Source organism: Topomyia yanbarensis, chromosome 2 (genome assembly GCF_030247195.1).
Source record: "Topomyia yanbarensis strain Yona2022 chromosome 2, ASM3024719v1, whole genome shotgun sequence".
In the NCBI taxonomy this organism is placed as follows: Eukaryota; Metazoa; Arthropoda; class Insecta; order Diptera; family Culicidae; genus Topomyia; species Topomyia yanbarensis.
This window is the reverse complement of record NC_080671.1, coordinates 119,195,487-119,213,866: the sequence shown is the minus strand read 5'-3', so window position 1 is coordinate 119,213,866 and position 18,380 is coordinate 119,195,487. Positions and strand designations below refer to the sequence as shown.

The 18,380-nt window shown below is 39.4% G+C and overlaps 2 protein-coding genes across 16 annotated transcripts in view; one reads left to right on the top strand and one right to left on the bottom strand.

Moving 5' to 3' along the window:
- LOC131679406 (mesoderm induction early response protein 1) overlaps positions 1 to 18,380 on the bottom strand; it is a 51,403-nt gene that overhangs the window by 6,862 nt on the left and 26,161 nt on the right. The gene's annotated exons all lie outside the window — the stretch shown is intronic.
- The window catches only part of LOC131679398 (dual specificity calcium/calmodulin-dependent 3',5'-cyclic nucleotide phosphodiesterase 1-like), a 796,874-nt gene that overhangs the window by 768,383 nt on the left and 10,111 nt on the right, over positions 1 to 18,380 (top strand). For all 12 annotated transcript variants that reach the window (XM_058960126.1, XM_058960115.1, XM_058960125.1 and 9 more), the window contains one exon: positions 1,990 to 3,214. In XM_058960126.1, the coding sequence (XP_058816109.1) occupies positions 1,990 to 3,214 (1,225 nt within the window). The remainder of the gene's footprint in view (positions 1 to 1,989; positions 3,215 to 18,380) is intronic.

The window sequence follows — 18,380 nt, the reverse complement described above, 5'->3', positions numbered from 1 at the left end:
ATCTAGTGTTATCTCGAAAAAGAAATTGTTTGAGGATAGCCTTTATAGGACATGGAAAAGCATAGGGTTTGGAAAGCCAGCTTTTAATTTCATTTTTATGCATGTAATAAATATCGGATATTGTATCGTTCGTTTTTTTTTAAGTTTGCCTCTCTGATACTCTTAATTTTTAAACTGAGAATTAAAAAAAATAATATTTTGAATTGCCTCCATATCTTAACGTTACATGCATTTATAAGACAAAAAATAACTAGCTGCATTCCCAAACTCAAGTCACATCTCAACTAAAAAGTTTCATTGTCATAGGAAGGCTTGTTTAGAGATTACATCAGATTTCAACCATTCATGACATTATAAGACATCCAACAAAGAAAATCCGAATTCGATTTTTGAATATTCCAAGGTTCATTGGTGTTTTTCCACGAGTGAAAATGTTTATTGAATTATGTCTGAATGAGCTGCAATGTATAGACTTTTTTTGAGGTGGTAATGCTTTTACCGACTGAGCTCAAAATTTGCGTCGGAACTTTTTTCGATGTGCTATATCTGTTTATAAAGACAAGTATATTGAGGAGACAATTTGAATTACGACATTCCGGTCATGTCCCACCTATCTTCATTCACATGCTAGCAAAACTAAAATGCTTTTATGATCTATTATTGACAAAAGTTTTTACACGTAATTCAAAGAAAGTCGGCAGCATCGAGTCACACATCAAGTGAAGATAACTGACCACATTTTACTTTACTATCCTCTGAATTCTCTTTCATTTTTTATACCTCCCGTGACAGATATCTCGAAAGTGCGAACAAATATGCTCTGAATTGTGCTATTATGTCCAAATCAATCAATTCACGTGACTGGCGATAAATCTTTTATGAAGGACTACCGTGTCTACATACCCGCCCACACAATTGAGATCGTCGGTGCGGTCATCGATTTGAGTTAGTCTTACGTGGATCTACAGAAGCACGGGGTTGCCTGTTTCAAGGACTCCTTGCTCCGGTGAGCAATGATTTTGAATATCAATCCCACTGGACGGAACAATATAGTGTAACTTTTCAAACTTTTGTCGGGTGACCGTTTGAGGAATCTGAAGCATTCCATATTTCTAAGGCTGTGAACGATTTGTCGGATTTTTCTGACTTTTGTGTAAAATTTAGATAATTATTTCCAAAGTGGCCCTACTCTGGAGTATGATTGATTTCGAGAGTGTCACAGTTAAAACTTTTACAGAGAATATAGAAAGAAAGACTGAAGCAATTTTCTGGATTTAAGAGATGTTAACATTTTTCAGTAGAAAATGAAGAAACGAAAATCGAACCAAAAACACGTTGAACCAAGTGTAGTTTGGGCTACTTGGTGATGTGGATGATTACGTTTTCGGTTGCCGATTTTTCATACTTCACAACTAAGATTGAAATGACAACAAATGTTTACACACCTACCGGTGATGCCAGATGTAAAGACATGTGTTCATTAAGAAGACATTTGTACTGTTGTGAAAACATTTTTTTTTAATCCGGCTGATTTTTGGCAGAATTTTGGCTCAAAATGAACAACCGATTCTGAATCCTTGTCGTTGAAGACAAAAGAAGACATTTTTTTTTGTAAAATGTGACGGCATTTGAAAAATATACCTAGTATCCCTGTTCTGTTCAGGAATCAACGTCATACTGTTCGTTTATTCATCCACCAATTGAAAACGATTGCGTAAATAATTTAACGTGTTCATAGAAGATTTGTTTGAATCGCACTGCGAGACCTTCCCCAGCGTATCAGGATACAGTGGTAGATCATTTGGATCTGTATGAATATGTGCGATGCAAACAAAAATGACAGTTTCGAACGAACCTAGAGCGGTTCTGATCTAAAAACGCATCAGTATTATTTATTTGTATGATACTATTTTTCATATATAAAATGATATACACTATAAAAGATAAATTAACATAGTTTTTATTCTTCTTTCACTCTCCCTCCCGCAGTGTCTGGACGACTGGTCGTTTGACGTGTTCGCCTTGGCCGAAGCCGGCAACTGCCAGCCGGTCAAGTACCTCGGTTACGATCTGCTGAACCGGTACGGCTCAATCCACAAGTTCAAAATACCGCCGGCCATGCTGGAAACGTTCCTATCGCGCATCGAAGAGGGCTACTGCCGCTTCCGCAACCCGTACCACAACAATCTGCATGCGGCCGATGTTGCACAAACCGTACACCACATCCTCTGCCAGACGGGGATGATGCACTGGTTGACCGATCTGGAGATCTTTGCCACGCTGCTAGCGGCCTTAATACATGACTACGAGCACACGGGGACGACCAACAATTTCCACGTGATGTCTGGTTCGGACACAGCGATGCTGTATAATGACCGTGCCGTGTTGGAGAACCATCACATCAGTGCGGCGTTCCGGGTGCTGAAAGAGGACGACTGCAACGTGCTGCAGAATCTCTCGAAAGAGGAGTATCGCGAGTTGCGGTCGCTGATTATCGATATGGTGCTCGCGACCGATATGTCGTTCCACTTTCAGCAGCTGAAGAATATGCGAAACCTGCTAACGCTGGCCGAGCCGCAGGTGGACAAATCCAAGGCGCTCTCGCTGGTCCTGCACTGTTGTGATATTTCTCATCCGGCCAAACGCTGGGACATCCATCACAAGTGGACGATGCTACTGCTCGAGGAGTTCTTCCGGCAGGGCGATCTCGAGCAGGAACTCGGGCTCCCCTTCAGCCCACTGTGCGATCGTAACAACACGCTGGTGGCGGAATCACAGATCGGTTTTATCGAATTTATCGTAGAGCCCAGTATGGCTGTGTGTGCCGATATGTTAGAGATAGTCTTAGCACCTATAGCACCAATCGCAATGAATAGTAGTAATAGCAAAAATAACAATAACAATAATACTAGCATTAAAGCAAACAATACTCTAAGTGTACCAAATAATAATAACAACAACAACAATAACAATAACAACAGCAGCAGCACTGGTAGCCACAATAATACAAGCAATGAAGCAATAAGCACTAGCGGAGGAGGCGGCAGTGGCGGTGCTGGCAGTGGTAGTGGTGGCGGTGGAGACGCGGGCGATAAGCCGAAATCGAAGCCGGACGTCAAAAATGGTGCGAAACCGGATCGGTTTGAAATCAAGAAACCATGGATCACCTGTCTGGCGGAGAATAAGAAGATCTGGAAGGAGCAGGCTCAGAGAGGTAGGTTGAATCAAAGACTATGAAAAATACTAAATTCGAGATTTGCGTTAGATAAACGAAGGATCACTCTGGTTTTGAACGAATTTGCACTACGTCTTTACGCCTTCATCGCAACTAGTTAACATACGAAAGCACAATTCACAATTGAACATATGGTCGAAATATTTTATAGTTTTTTTTTTGCTCCAGTTATGGCATAAAATGTTCCTTCGTTGATCCTAGTAGTGCTCCATTTGTTGACACTATTATTACTACGGAGATGTCTTAGTCGGTGTTTACAATATTTTAAGTTTAATGGAAATTGTAATATTTTTATAGGCTATACATGAAGTTTGTACCTATCTGAATTCATGTTTAGGAGATACGGGTTGATAAGTACGCACATGGATAACATTTCCATAAACCAGTAGGGGAGAGTGAGAACACTTGATCCTTGGTGATATTTGATTCGTTGGCCATATCTTATAACCTAAACACAAAAAGTTATCACAATATAAAAAGGTAATGACATATTCGGTCATTTATGATGTTTAAAAAAAAAATCAAATGTATTACATTTGCTTTGGAGAAATCGCATTACATTTTTGAGAATATGGGTTAAAATTCTTCTTAAAGATCTTTATTCAATTATTGTGAACAAGTATGAGTTCGTCGAGTTATGAACATTTTCAACTACAATAACTTTATAAGGAACTTTGTCTAGAAAAATACGTTATTCGAATGAAGAGTTACACAACCTTTACCAAAAAAAAATTTCGCTCACCTCATACAATAAAAGATCAAAGATACATCTTTATAACACTAGGTACTCTTGATCCCTATCATTAACTCTCACAAAAGCACTACCGAAATGTATAGGAATAGAAAAAACTCACTTACATAAAGTACCTGACAGAATTAGTGCAACTAAAATATTTTTTTCGCGAACTAATTATGATATAAGTTAATGAACGTTGGAAAAGTCAGCCAAACCGCACCGATTTACCGCAAATATCTGGCTTGACTTTCTATCGGGGTTAAAGTTTGTCGAGCATCTAAAAAATAGTCTTATTAGTTATTTTGTTAGGTCTAGAAGTTAGCTTAACATTCGTGTCTATTAGTCGTAGTATGCTGTTTGTTTAGCCCTAGTAACCAGGAGATCAAATTACCACACATTTTTACAAAGGCTTTATTTTAACATGGTTTTGAAAAGTGCTCATATTACTGAACGGACGTTGTATTTGGATTTACACATTATTCGCAGCTCTTACAATTCGATTTGTCTGCAAAATAACGATTTTTTCAGTCAAAACATTTATTTCATTAAAAAGGTAGGATCAAGTCTACCCACTCTCCCCTACATACCATAACAACAAAATTATGGTTCAAAGTCTATTGGCATGGACTGGATTTACATGTTTGCTTGATTAGTGGACAAAATAGATCACGTTGACTACTTCATACGATTCTGGACGACTTTGAAGTGAATTTAATGCATAAAAAACATTTTTCCATTATAATGAGTTCATATCTTTGTCATGTTTTATTGTGTATTAAATTATATTTTTTTTATCTTTTTCAATCTACGTTCTTCCTTTTCCTTTTTATACCTTATCTCTTTCGTTTGCGTTCTTCTGTATTTTTTTTTCATTTTCATGATGAATTTTCGAAAATTTGGTGTTAAGCTGCTCTCTATCATCTCTGTACCCCTACCCCCATACCCTCGATGACCACGAGAACTTTTCCTTTTTTTGTCCGGTAATTTCATAAAGCAGTTTTGAATTCAAACAAATTATGGATTTTCCAATGTATCGAATGAACTACTTTGAAGTTGAATGTCATCCTGAACACATATATTCCGTTTAAACCATATTCACAGAATTGTAGATTTTTTGTGACTTTTGTGAAAATATCGCATTTTTGAACAAAACCAGTTTTAAAAAAATTTTTAAAAAAAATTGTGTCTGAAAGACACATTTTTGCAATCATCATGATAACGTGAAATAGAAGTAATATATGAATTCTTGAATTAGGTCGTGCAACAAATTATGAAATTTAATGAAATAATGGGAATCGCCACAATTACAGAAAATTGGATCAAATGTTTATGAGACCAAAATTGTGTGAGGTCAGTCACAGAACTGTATATGCAATTTAGGTGTTGCCTACTATTGTGAAAAATGGAAGGAAAATAGCAAACGCTTATGCCGATGATGATGCAAATTGGTTCTACTTTCTAAAAAAGGAAAAAAATCAAAAGTCCACGTGGACAATTCTTATATCCCCACCACCCTCTCCATGGACAAGCGTGGATTTTTCTGTACCCCCTACCTTCCCCTAAACTGTCCACGTAGTATCACGTGTAATCGATCTTCACAGACTTGAACTAATTTTGGAGGAATTATTCATCCGTTTGTTTTGGTAATATGTGCTAGAATCAAACGGCAAGTTTTTTTGAAAAAAAAAAATGTTCGAGGAGTCTACAAAAATATTAATTTTTAGCGGCTGTGCTGCAAACTATGCGAGTTTTTCAGTTAAAAATTGACGTCTTTCTCAAAATTCATAGGGGAACCCGGGGCTATTCGGACCTACTTAAGCAAATCGCCCTTTTAGGTTGATAGATGTGAGAAAATTTACCGGTAAAAGGTCTTAACTGTTAGGTTGAAACCTGAACTACATTTTAATGCCATAAAAGGTTCATTGGCACCACTCAATGGCAGCGCTAGGCGTCGATTTGCAAACCTCAACGTTTTTCCATCCTTTTACAATGTAGGGGTAATTCGGACCTCCCTACAGGGCAATTCAGACCGTAATTTTTCTTTAATTTTTTTTACAATGGAATTATGTTTACCTATGAAATATTTATTAGATACACTCCTTAAGAAACAAAAAAAAAATGAATTGCTTTACAAATATTTAATCTGGTATGCCACAGCTGTCGATTGGCGGTCCACGTATTTTCTTTGCTGTGGCGTGTGCAATGGCGTGCGCAGCCGCTAGCCGCTAAACGGTGGTTCACGGAATAGGGGATCCGAATAGCCCCGTTCGCTCATTTCGCACAAATGTGGTGAGCGTCTCGAAAATATTTGTGTTTTCACCCAAACAAAAATCATTCCATAAAATAGGAGCCTCAAGCTTTCCAAAACACTTATCTTATATTTGTTCACTTTTATGTGTTGCTTTAATCACTGTTTTTTCCATTATAATGATTTATGTTTTGAGAACGGCAAAAAAACGAAACACGTTGCATCTCCTTTCTACAAAGAACAAAGAATCAAATTCAGCTTTCAAAATTAATGTTTCAGAATAGCGGTTCCACCAATATGTACGACAGTCAGAAAGTATTGCTATTTTCTGAGAAATCGAGGGGGTCCGAATTACCCGGGTGCGTGACGTTTGGCATAAATACGTTAGGCATAAATACGTTGGGCATACATACATTAGGCATAAGTACATTAGGCATAATGGAGGTTAGGCATAATGAACGATTGGTATAATATTCGTTAGGCATAATGGACGATAAGCATAATTCACAAAAATATAAAAGTAATCGCAAGGCTTTCATTATTGTAGAGATATCAATCCCACACTTGTTTTTCGGGTTTAACGAGACTCCAAAATGAAAAATACCATACGACATATTTATCCCTTGCAACTGTAGGTTTTTTATATTTTTTTCCATGGACGAGATGAAGAAAGTATCCATTGATTTAAGCCAACAGTTTGGTACAAGCACATTTCAAGCCTATTATATGTATAACCAATACAGTTGCATTCAAATATTAAAAAAAAGTTCAATAATGAACAAACAGTGTGTTGGAGCCTATGGAAGCTTGCACTGTTTTGTACAGCATCAGCCTAAGGCTACAGATTTTACGATTGTGACGATACCATTTTGGTTTCGGTACCTCGTCACGGTACACAAATAAACTCTCTCTCTCTCTCTCTCTCTCTCTCTCTCTCTCTCTCTCGTATCAGACAATATTCGTAGTTCTATTTTGATGGCCTCAAGAATACAATCATTGAACTTAATAATATAGAAGATAATCAATATTGAAGCAGCAATATTCTTATATTCGTTGAATAAATAATAAATTGCATCATTCTTTCTTTCATGAGCTGTTCTTCAAGAGCACATATTTTCTTCTTGGACAACTGCACCATACAAGTATGTAAGAGCTAATCTAAGTTGATGTGTGTTATTCATACCTTAAGGGCTTATATACAAAGTAGTGGCGATAAAATGAGCTAAGTTCGTGATTTTTTTATTTGAAAAAGCGAAAGACAGTTCGTTCGGAGTACAGCAAGATTACGTTTTTGGCACGTTCCGTTTTTGGCATGCTTCATTTTTGGCAACAAAAAAGTTCCGTTTTTGGCAACATTGTTTTTGTTCATAATAATTTTTTTAAAAAAATGCTCAATACATATTTTGGTATAATAGTGGATATCACTTTTGACTTTATTTCCAAACATAGGAGTCATATTTACTATATTTTAATTAATGTTCTTGTAACGTTTGTGATGTCACCAATTGAAAATAAAAGCTTTTAAGGTAAGATTCCATTGTTGGCACGGTTCCAGTTTTGGCAACGGGAAAAAATTATATTGCTGCCAAAAAGGGAAAATTAAAAATAAAAATAACGCAAGCTGAGTTTCTGCATACCACGCATTCGGTCTTCTTCTTTTATTTGAGTTATTCAAGTATATATGGTAGAATAAAATGTTGATCGAGTTTGATCAGCTTCCAGAGTACTTTCTCGGTAATTTATCCCTAACGTCCATTATGCCAATCGTCCATTATGCCTAACGTCCATTATGCGTAACGTATATTATGCCAAACGTCCATTATGCCTAACGTATTTATGCCTAACGTCCATTATGCCTAACGTACATATGCCAAACGTCCTTATGCCCAACGTATTTATGCCTGATGGGGTACACCCGAATTACCCCCATTGTCTTAATAGCTCCGAGTTCCCCTATATTTTAATGTTGAAAATCCTAACGTTATCGTGCTCCTACTATAATTTTACATGAGAAACACTTATAACCTCGACATAATTCGTACATAATTCGCACTACATTTGACGTCTTCATCGCAGTGAAGTAAATGAAAATGGCGAAAAACTATTTTTTTGGTTTGTCTCTAGCAGATTAGGGTATTATGGGCTTAGCCCTTCCTCTGGTTAACGAATCTCTACGGGAATGGATATTTATTTCTTCGGAGAACGTGGCATTGAAGTTATGGGCATGTCCCAGGTTCAGTTTTTCTGATGCGCTGATGGTGATTATAATACAATGTGTTTGGGCTCTTCCGGATGTTGTACAAAAATGGCGAAAGACAACATTTCGGGTTCTCTGAACGATAAATTAATTTCCAATAAGGACGTACACTGCCCATAAAAGTATAAGAGTCCCTTATTGAAAAACAGCAAGCCGAGAAAAACGCTGTTTAAGATTTACATTTTCATTGAGCCTTATGGATAGGACAACCAAGTTTTGGTATTTTTTCGATATTTTCTAAACAAATCTGGTAATGTTATTCGTGCATAGTGATTCAGTGGTGATGCAGAATACAATCCAACAGATATCTCATGTTCGACAAAAATCCATATGGGAAGCTTTTATGGGCAGTACAGCGCATCATCACAGTTCTGTTGTTTCCTTGTTTATAAATAACGGATCATTGCTTAAATATCTGGTCCATCCTCGATCGATCTTGCCGAAATCAAACGAGCATTGGTGGTTGAGTGAAATCCTAAGATTCGAACTTCATCTTCGTCCTACAGATACGTTCACTGTTGGAAATAGGATGACTTGTGCTGATTCCATCAGTGTGTAAACTGTCCAAACACAGCAACTATTCGCTTGCCTTATCATCTATTTTTGTTGGGTGATTCGTCAACAGTGCAGAGAGTCACTTTGATTATGTAATTATTTTTTCCACTCTTGTTTTATGCAATTAAATAGTCCTTTTTGTTTTATTATTTTCAAAGCTGCACATATTTTGTCGCATGCAATTTTAAATGTTCGTTTTTTTTGATAGCGTTGTAAGGGAGGACGTATCCGCTGGGAGATGCTTTGGACTAAACAGACTAATTTCTATGTATGTTTGGTGCTTGTTTGACCAACTAGGGAAAATTTAATCACGGGGCATTAGCTGTGCGTTCGAAGGACGCATGGTCTTGTCTGAGTGGAGTGATGACTTCAGTCATGTATGAAGGTTCAGCATTGAGAATTCGTGAGAGGGATCGAAGGGCACTTATCGATTTTCCTCACTTATATCAGCATGAAAAAAAAATTCATACCTGTTCGGTATGGTAATAGTAAGGTCACGTCCGTCGTCCGTTCCTACCTCTTTTCCAGACCTGTCCACTACCTTGGCTGATTCCGGTTCCCGGAGGATGTTCCTTGATAAAAATGTGTCTACTTTATCGAAACTAAAGCGACCGATAAGAGCGTGCGTTTATTCGTAAGTGCCATATGAATAGGAATGACAATGATATATATTTCTGGCCTGTTAAGGTTGGCGATACCGAGTGAAAAAAAGTAATCTAGATCTGTAGTTGATAGCGACGAGTAGTTTAACCACACACAGTATCACCCCAATATTTTGCATATAGGTTCAGATTGAACATAACCGGCCACCTAGAAATATTTATCCTTAATGCTTACTATACATCTCGAGTTCAAATAACTTATTTCTATCTTAAACTATAAAATTTTCATCATGCTGCTTGACCGGCATCTCCGACATCATCTCTTCAGGTCCAGGTTGATGATGATTAAACGATTCATAGTACCATCCGATGACGTTCGTTGAGATTATGAAAAATATAAGACCGGTAGCACTTTTTGAGTACATTTAAATATTGGAATGCCAATTACCTGAAAAAGGCCTTTTCAATGCCTTGAATTTTTAAATCCATCCGGAACTATACTGCAACTGCGCCGGAATTGCCATTGCAATCAGTTGTTCTTTCAGCTGTTGACTCCACGTCGATATCCCAAGGCAAAATACAAATCTTGTTGGTGGCGCGTTGGAGGATTCCGGTTGAAGTACGTAGAGTTACTACTCTGGTTGTTTCGTCTTTTCCAGGATGAATGCTTATCACTCTCGCGAGTGACCAGTGAATCGGAGGTAGTTGCTCGTCTTTGAGAACCACAATATTTCCGACCTTAATATCAACTTTAATCGGATTGCGTTTATACTGCTGGTTTAATTCATTTAAATATTCCGTCCTCCATCGACTCCAAAAACTCTGGACCCTTTCTTGGATGCGCTGATAACGATTCAAACGGTTTTCATGGACGGAGCGGTAATCAAAATCTGGCAAAGATTGCAAGCTTCGGGTTATGGCAAGGTGCGCTGGAGTTAAAGCTTGCAGATCATTTGGATCATCATTTAAGGCAGTCAATGGGCGTGAGTTCATGCATCCCTCAATTTGTGCAAGAACTGTTGTTAAATCCTCGTGGTTCATAGAAGATCGCCCCAACTGTCGGATAAGATGACGTTTCGCTACCTTGACTGCGGCCTCCCAAAGTCCTCCGAAGTTGGGAGCCCGCGGGGGAATGAAGTGCCATTGGATGCCCTTATCGGCTAGAAAGGTGATTATATGATTTTTACTAGTATCAGTGTGCAGAATTTGATAAAGTCTGTGCAACTCATTTGCGGCACCGACAAAATTCCGACCATTATCGGAATAAATGTGTTGCGGTTTTCCGCGCCGAGCCATGAAACGTCGCAGAGCGGAAATAAATGCCGATGTAGATAGATCCCCTACTAGCTCTATATGGACCGCCTTCGATGCTAGACATACGAATATTGCAATATATGCTTTTATTGGAGCAGCTCTTCGTGATAACGGTTTTAGGTAGACGGGCCCACAATAATCCACACCCGTACAAGCAAACGCTTCACTGGATGAAACCCTTGCGATTGGCAACTGACCTATTGGTTGCTCGATTGGTTTTGGATTCGCTCGAAAGCAGTTGTAGCATGATCGAGTAGCACTTCGTACGGCCCTTCTGCCGCTGAGTGGCCAAAACTCGTCCCGAACTATCGACAATGTAACGTTAATTCCACTGTGGAACAAAGTTTCATGATGATGCTTGATTATCAGCCTTGTGAAGGGATGAAACCCTGGAATAACCATGGGATACTTTCGCCCGAATGACTCTCGTGAGTTTGACAACCGGCCACCAACTCGTATTAGTCCCTCCGAATCCAAATATGGACTAAGTAATTGTAGCCGGGATTGTTTAGTAACACGATTTCCTTTCCGCAAACATTTAATCTCCTCTGGAAAGCATTCAGATTGCACTAACTTCACTAATGTTTTCTTAGCTGCTTCTATTTCGTCGATCGTGAGAATGGGTTCCTGGATCCGCTCACCTTTATGCTCGTCTCTCAATCGACTGTTTTGAGCAAAACGTCGGAGGTATCCAACAACATGTACAAGTAGGCGAAAGGTAGAAAAACGAGTGAATAAGTGAGACTGCGAGTTAATATTTGTTGAAAGTACAATATGCCGGCGTTCTGTTTCGAAACCAAGAGGTTGCTCAAATTGTGTGGGTTGCTCAGACCATCCTTGCCTTGCGTGTAGCATCCATATGGGTCCGAATTTCCACTTTTCACACTTTACCAGTTCATTTGGAGTCATTCCCCGTGACAATAGATCTGCAGGATTATCGACTCCTGCCACATGAAGCCATTTGCAACCATGGGTTAGTGTTTGGACTTCTGAAATCCGATTGGCTACATAAGCTTTCCAAAGGTGAGGAGACGTCTGCAGCCATCGCAAAACAATCGTAGAGTCCGACCAGAAAACCACTTCGTCGAATTTTGTTTCCAAGCTTCTATTCACCTTGTCGAACAAACGAGCGGCTACTACGGCCGCGCACAGCTCCAGCCGGGGAATGGTTATTCTTTGTAAAGGCGCCACGCGCGCCTTGGCGACCAGCAAGGTAACTGTGACAGCTCCACCCGTTGTCCAGGATCGCACGTACACACACGCGCCATAAGCTACCTCAGAGGCATCAGCAAAAATGTGCAGCTCCACATTTGTATGGTGGGGTGTGAGGACAAACCGATTTATGCTGAATGCCGATAAACTTGATAGTTGCGAGGTGTACTGTTCCCATTTCAGTTTTAGATTCGATGGGACTTCTTCATCCCATCCTAGGGGGAGTAGCCATAACTGCTGCATTAAAATTTTCGCGGTGATGGTGACTGGAGAAATTATCCCTAACGGATCATACAACTGTGCAATTGTAGACAAAATGTTCCGCTTGGTTGTTGGTCCCTCGCCGGTCTGCTTCACGTTTACCACGAGTCTGAAGACATCAAGTGCTGGCTCCCATAGAATGCCGAGCGTCTTTATGGATTCATCTGGATCGAGTTGGAGCTCGCTTTGAGTAGTGCGCAACTCTGGAGGTATATCTTGTAAGACTTCCTTGAAATTGGAGCACCACTTGCGCAGTCGAAATCCACCTTTATGTAGTAATTCACACATTTCATCGCGCAACTGGATTGCAGATTCTACAGACGGCGCCCCATGCAGAAAGTCATCGACATAGAACCCCTTTTTTATGGCTACTGCAGCTGCAGGGAAATCTCGTTCGTAGTCATCTGCTAAGCTATAGAGCGTGCGTATCGCTAAAAACGATGACGGAGCTAATCCATACGTAACGGTGCTTAATTGATATTCAGTGAGTTCTTCAGACGGATCAAATCGCCAAAAAATGCGCTGCAAGGGCTGGTCGTCTGGATGTACCAGTATTTGGCGGTACATCTTTTCTATATCCGCCACTATTGCCACGTGAAACAAACGAAATCGAAGAACGATGCTGATCAACTCGTCTTGCAAAATAGGGCCTACCTGTAGAAGATCATTTAAAGAATGCCCGCTGGTCGTTTTCGCTGATCCATCGAAAACCACGCGAATCTTCGTTGTAGTGCTTTCCTTTTTTATAACCGGGTGATGAGGAAGATAGAATGCTATGGCCTCGTTTTTTCCTTGATAAGGTATCGGATGCATGTGGCCCAATTGAAGGTACTCGGCCATGAAACTATTGTACTGCACGCGAAGTGGTGGATCTTTCTGCAATTTTGCTTCTAGACAATGGAAACGTCGAATGGCGACTGGTTTTGAATCACCTAAAAGATTTTCGAAACTCGATCGTTTAGGTAGCCTCACTACATATCTTCCATCTGAACTCCGTGTGGTGGTCGTAGAATAAAATTTCTCGCACTGTTGTTCCTCTACTGTCCAAGTAGTTGCAAAGGTTTCCTCGATCAGCCAGAAACGTTCTAGCTTCGCATCTAGAGCTTCCAATGTAATGGTGTTGCACGCCATACGTGCTCCTTGTTTGTCGACATCCGCTAACCCAGTTACCAACCATCCGAAATCACTTTCCACCAATACCGGCAGATTTTCTGACAGCCGGATGCGTCCATTTCGAATGAATGAAAAGTAATGTTCCGCTCCAATAACTAAGTCAATTTCTCCGGAAATATTGAAATTGGGATCGGCCAATTCTAGGTTACAAGAAATATTCCAATCTTCTACAGAAATCGTTTCTGCGGGAAGATCCGTCGTTACATTTTCCAATACTATGAAGTGAACGAGCTTACTGGTGCTGCCGCACCGCGATTGAATCCGAGCTGATACTGAGTGTTTAGCCGTTTTGACACTGTGGCCAATTCCACATATGTCCACGTAAATGTTGTGCCGTTTTAGCCGTAATCGTTTACACAGTCGTTCGCTTATTATGTTTGCTTGCGAGCATGAGTCCAGCAGAGCTCGAGCTGGTTGCTCCCTCCCCTGCGAATCACTGACCTTCAGACTTACAGTTGACAAAAAAACGTTCGTCTGCTTAAAAATAGATCCAACGTGTGAGTTGGATTGCACGCCGCAGTTGCTAACCAGTGAAGAAATGCGATTTGTTCCTGACGTGGAGGGAGTTTCTAATGAAGAGCAAGATTGCCTTCCGGACCCCGATTGCTCTAGATTTCCAAACCCAGGGTGAAGCATTGAATGGTGGCGCTTGGCACACGTTTTACATGTGAATTTCGATTTGCAGCCTCGAACAAAATGGTCATTTCGTAGGCAATTACTGCATAATGCTTTGTTGTTCACCAGTTCTAAGCGCTCCTTAAGCGGCATGCCATGGAACACGGAACAGCTGGTTAATAAATGACGCTGATTACAAGCAGGACATCCGCGGTACTGTGTCTTCTCTATAGCGGCGTGACTGACCATCTTAGGTGTTGGTCTCTTCATTGACGACTGAGAAACAGGATCGGAATGTTGTGAGCTCCGATGATTATTGTTTACGGAAACTGATTCAAGTACTCGAGTCCTCTCGTGCAAAAAATCGACTAACTTCGCGAATGTCGGATGTTCTTCTTTTGCAGCGATTTCCTCCCAAGCTGTTAGTGTCAAATCGTCTAGTCGCGCTGTGAGAACTTCAACCAATAAAGAACTCCAATGCTCAACAGGCTCCTGTAGTTGTTCCAGAATTTGAGTATGGCGTTGAAACTCGTCGACTATTGCATGCAGAGCCGAGGATGACTGCTTCTTAATCTTTGGATAGTCTAGCAGCGCTTGTATGTGTTTTTTCTTCAAAAGGTATTTGTTAGAATAACGATCCAATAATGTCTGCCAAACAACAGCATAGTTTGCGGTCGTGATGGTAAGTGTTTCCGTCAGTCGCGCTGCTTCTCCTTTTAGTGAAGCCCTAAGATAATGAAATTTTTGGACTGTCGTCAGCTCGGTAGATGAGTGTATAAGTGCCAAAAACGTGTCGTGGAATGTTAGCCAATCATTAAAGTCTCCACTGAATTCTGGCAGTTTAATCGTGGGCAACTTAATATTCGATAAACCGGTATTAGCAATGACCGGTGCTTGGTCGCTTGGAATCGGTACTTGGACCATAGCGGCTTGTGGCATCTTCGTTATCAAGTTTGCTTTCACCCGAAAGTAAAGTTCCTCGAACCTGGCCCTTGTTCGTAAATTTGCCTTCAAGAACTGATCCGTATCATCCAATACCTCGTATTCAGTTTGAATCGTCTCGAACAGCTCGAAATATTTTTCCAACCGTTCCAGTCGCAACGGCAGTTCGCCTACGTCCCTTTCTGGATCATAGTTGTCCGAAAACTCCGCAATGCGATCCACCGAATCCATTACGTTTCGACGTTTTAACTCCTTCTGCTTCAACTTCTTGTCGGATGCCATGCCGAACTGCACTCCGCGCGCTTGTTGGGAAATCAATCTATAATCAAAAATATCTCACGCAGCACCGAATGAAATAAGTGTTAAGAATGGACAGACACTCACCTGGTGCCTGTCTTTAGTAGGCCTTGTAAAATTATTGTACCCGACGATTGTGAGGTTATGGCTCAGCCCTCCACATGGACGAAGTAAGAGGAGATTTCGAGGTTAACTCCTGTGACCACCAATCCTGGTCACGGCACCAATGTTCGGTATGGTAATAGTAAGGTCACGTCCGTCGTCCGTTCCTACCTCTTTTCCAGACCTGTCCACTACCTTGGCTGATTCCGGTTCCCGGAGGATGTTCCTTGATAAAAATGTGTCTACTTTATCGAAACTAAAGCGACCGATAAGAGCGTGCGTTTATTCGTAAGTGCCATATGAATAGGAATGACAATGATATATATTTCTGGCCTGTTAAGGTTGGCGATACCGAGTGAAAAAAAGTAATCTAGATCTGTAGTTGATAGCGACGAGTAGTTTAACCACACACAGTATCACCCCAATATTTTGCATATAGGTTCAGATTGAACAATACCCCTGCCGCGAAAACGGTCGATATTGTTTAGTTTAGCTAGGATCAGCTCTTTTCCACTTTTGTTATTTTTCTATTCGAGATTTTTTGTTGCTTTACCTTTTGCTGGTTTGACTTCTGTAGAATTAACTGTATTCTATATCTTCCCTCAGAACTGTAGAACTGTCAACTATGTCATATTTTCATTCTTCTTTAGTACTTACTTGGCATAACCAATAGTGATCATAACAATAAATAAATCGCACGCGGAGGTGTTTGCTTAGAATCGATACTATCTACAAGAATAGTACCTGACGCCAAAAATTAAGACGCTCCCAAATAACTCTTGTATAAGATTCCAAATTTCATTCAAGCGATCGCCGAATAAAATCAGCACCGACACTAGGGTGTCCCAAAATGACATCATGTTAAAATAGTCATCAGGCTCACTTCTTAAATGAAAGGTTAGGGTATTAGCATCACTTTCTTCTTCGGAGTGAATTTGCTAAAACGCTTGCTACTGGTGGCGAATATTGATTTTTTGAAAAATGGGCCGATTTTGGATAAAATTTCAAATTTATGCGAGTTGAAGTGGTCCTGAACTGTCTTAGATTTTTTTTAGAACTTAAATTATAAAAATAATGATAACTTTGCTAATGACGCCAAGTCTCCAATTATTTTTTGAAGAGTTAATTCTCCATAATTACTTCTAGGAGGCATCTTCAACAAAATAATTGTGTCAGAAGATGCGCTGTATTCTGTTGTAAAACTTTTTCGAGGATATTTGCCCCAAATTTGACTATTTCGGAATTATGTGAACTAAACAGTAAATATCAGTTTTTCAACACTCACCTCACTCTTCTGCATTTTTCTCCACATTAAAGTTCCTAACAGGGAAATAAGACCTTATTTACAAAATGTGAATACGCCAATCAATTCAGCCTTCAAATATACGCCATAACTTGCCATTAACTCGACATATTTGTTTGATTTTAGTGATTTTCAAACCCGCTAGGTGGCTATTAGTATACAAAATAATTTAAAAAAATCATCAAATGCTCATAAAAACCGATTCTGATGTAATAGAGACAAGCGAAAAACGCCATTTTTCATCATTTCCTTCTATTTTCCGAAAAATATTATGCGGACTAAGCACTTTTAAGTTGTTTTATTTTGTAGAACAGTGTTATTTTTTATGAATATCATAAAATGTCAAAAGGTTATTTAACAAAAACTTAAATAACTCATACCCCATTGGCCGTAGCTATACACTTTCTTCTGCAAAATTAGGCCCCTGTATTCGGCTCAACTGTATAAAGTGTTTTCTATACTTTTAAAATTTTGTAGATACCCAGTTTCGAAGAAAATCTACTGAAAAACATCAAAAATTTTACTTTTTACTAAGTTTTAATGGCTCTACAATTCAAAATTTGTGCAAACTAACTATCCAAACTTCTCCATTAGGACCTTCAAAAAATAAAAAAATACTGAAAAAAAATCTAAGGTCGTTCAGGAGCACTTCAAGAGGCATGCATTTGAAATTTTACGCAAAATCGGCCCATTGTTCAAAAAATCAATATTCCTCACCAGTAGGGAGCATTTTAGCAAATTCACTCCGAAGAAGAAAGTGCTCCAAATACCCTAACCTTTCATTTAGGAAGTGAGCCCGATGACATTTTTAACATGATGTCATTTTAGGACACCCTAACCGACACGATAGAAAAATTCGTCGCGTGATAGAAACGTGAACGTTACCGATTTCTTAAATATAAGCAATGCTCCTCATAGTCGGATATCCGGAGGTCAAGTTGCTTATTTCGCCAATCGTTTTAATAAGACAAATGATAAATTTCCCAAATTCTCGGCTACTGCTATAGGTACACTTACTAACAACTCCTCTTCCTGGAGATGCGGTATCTTGCAGCGACATGTATCGGACTAACACTTTCCCAGAAGATCTGCATTCGGGCGTGAACATTGTTATTTTGAAATTCCTGAATATATTAAGAATTTTTTTTTACTAACCCAAAAGTATAAATTATTGGTATAAATCGTATTCTTCCAAAAAATCTTCTAAAATTATAAAAATACAAAGATTTATTTATAAAAAAAGAAACATTATTAATTAAATGACCAAATAATCCACCTAATATACAAACTAATAATGTTAAAAATTTTATTACAAAAGGTAAACAAACTATTACTGAACTGCACTGATGGTGGGTTTACTACATCACATTATCGCTATCTTGTTTGATTCAAGAATTGCAAGTTATCCCATATAATTAATTCATAAAGGGGTGGGTGTATCGTAGTTGGTTAATCGATTGCCTTGTACGCAGCGCACCTGGGTTCGAGTCCCGCTATTCCCGAGATTTTTCTAACGCGAAAAGGCAAA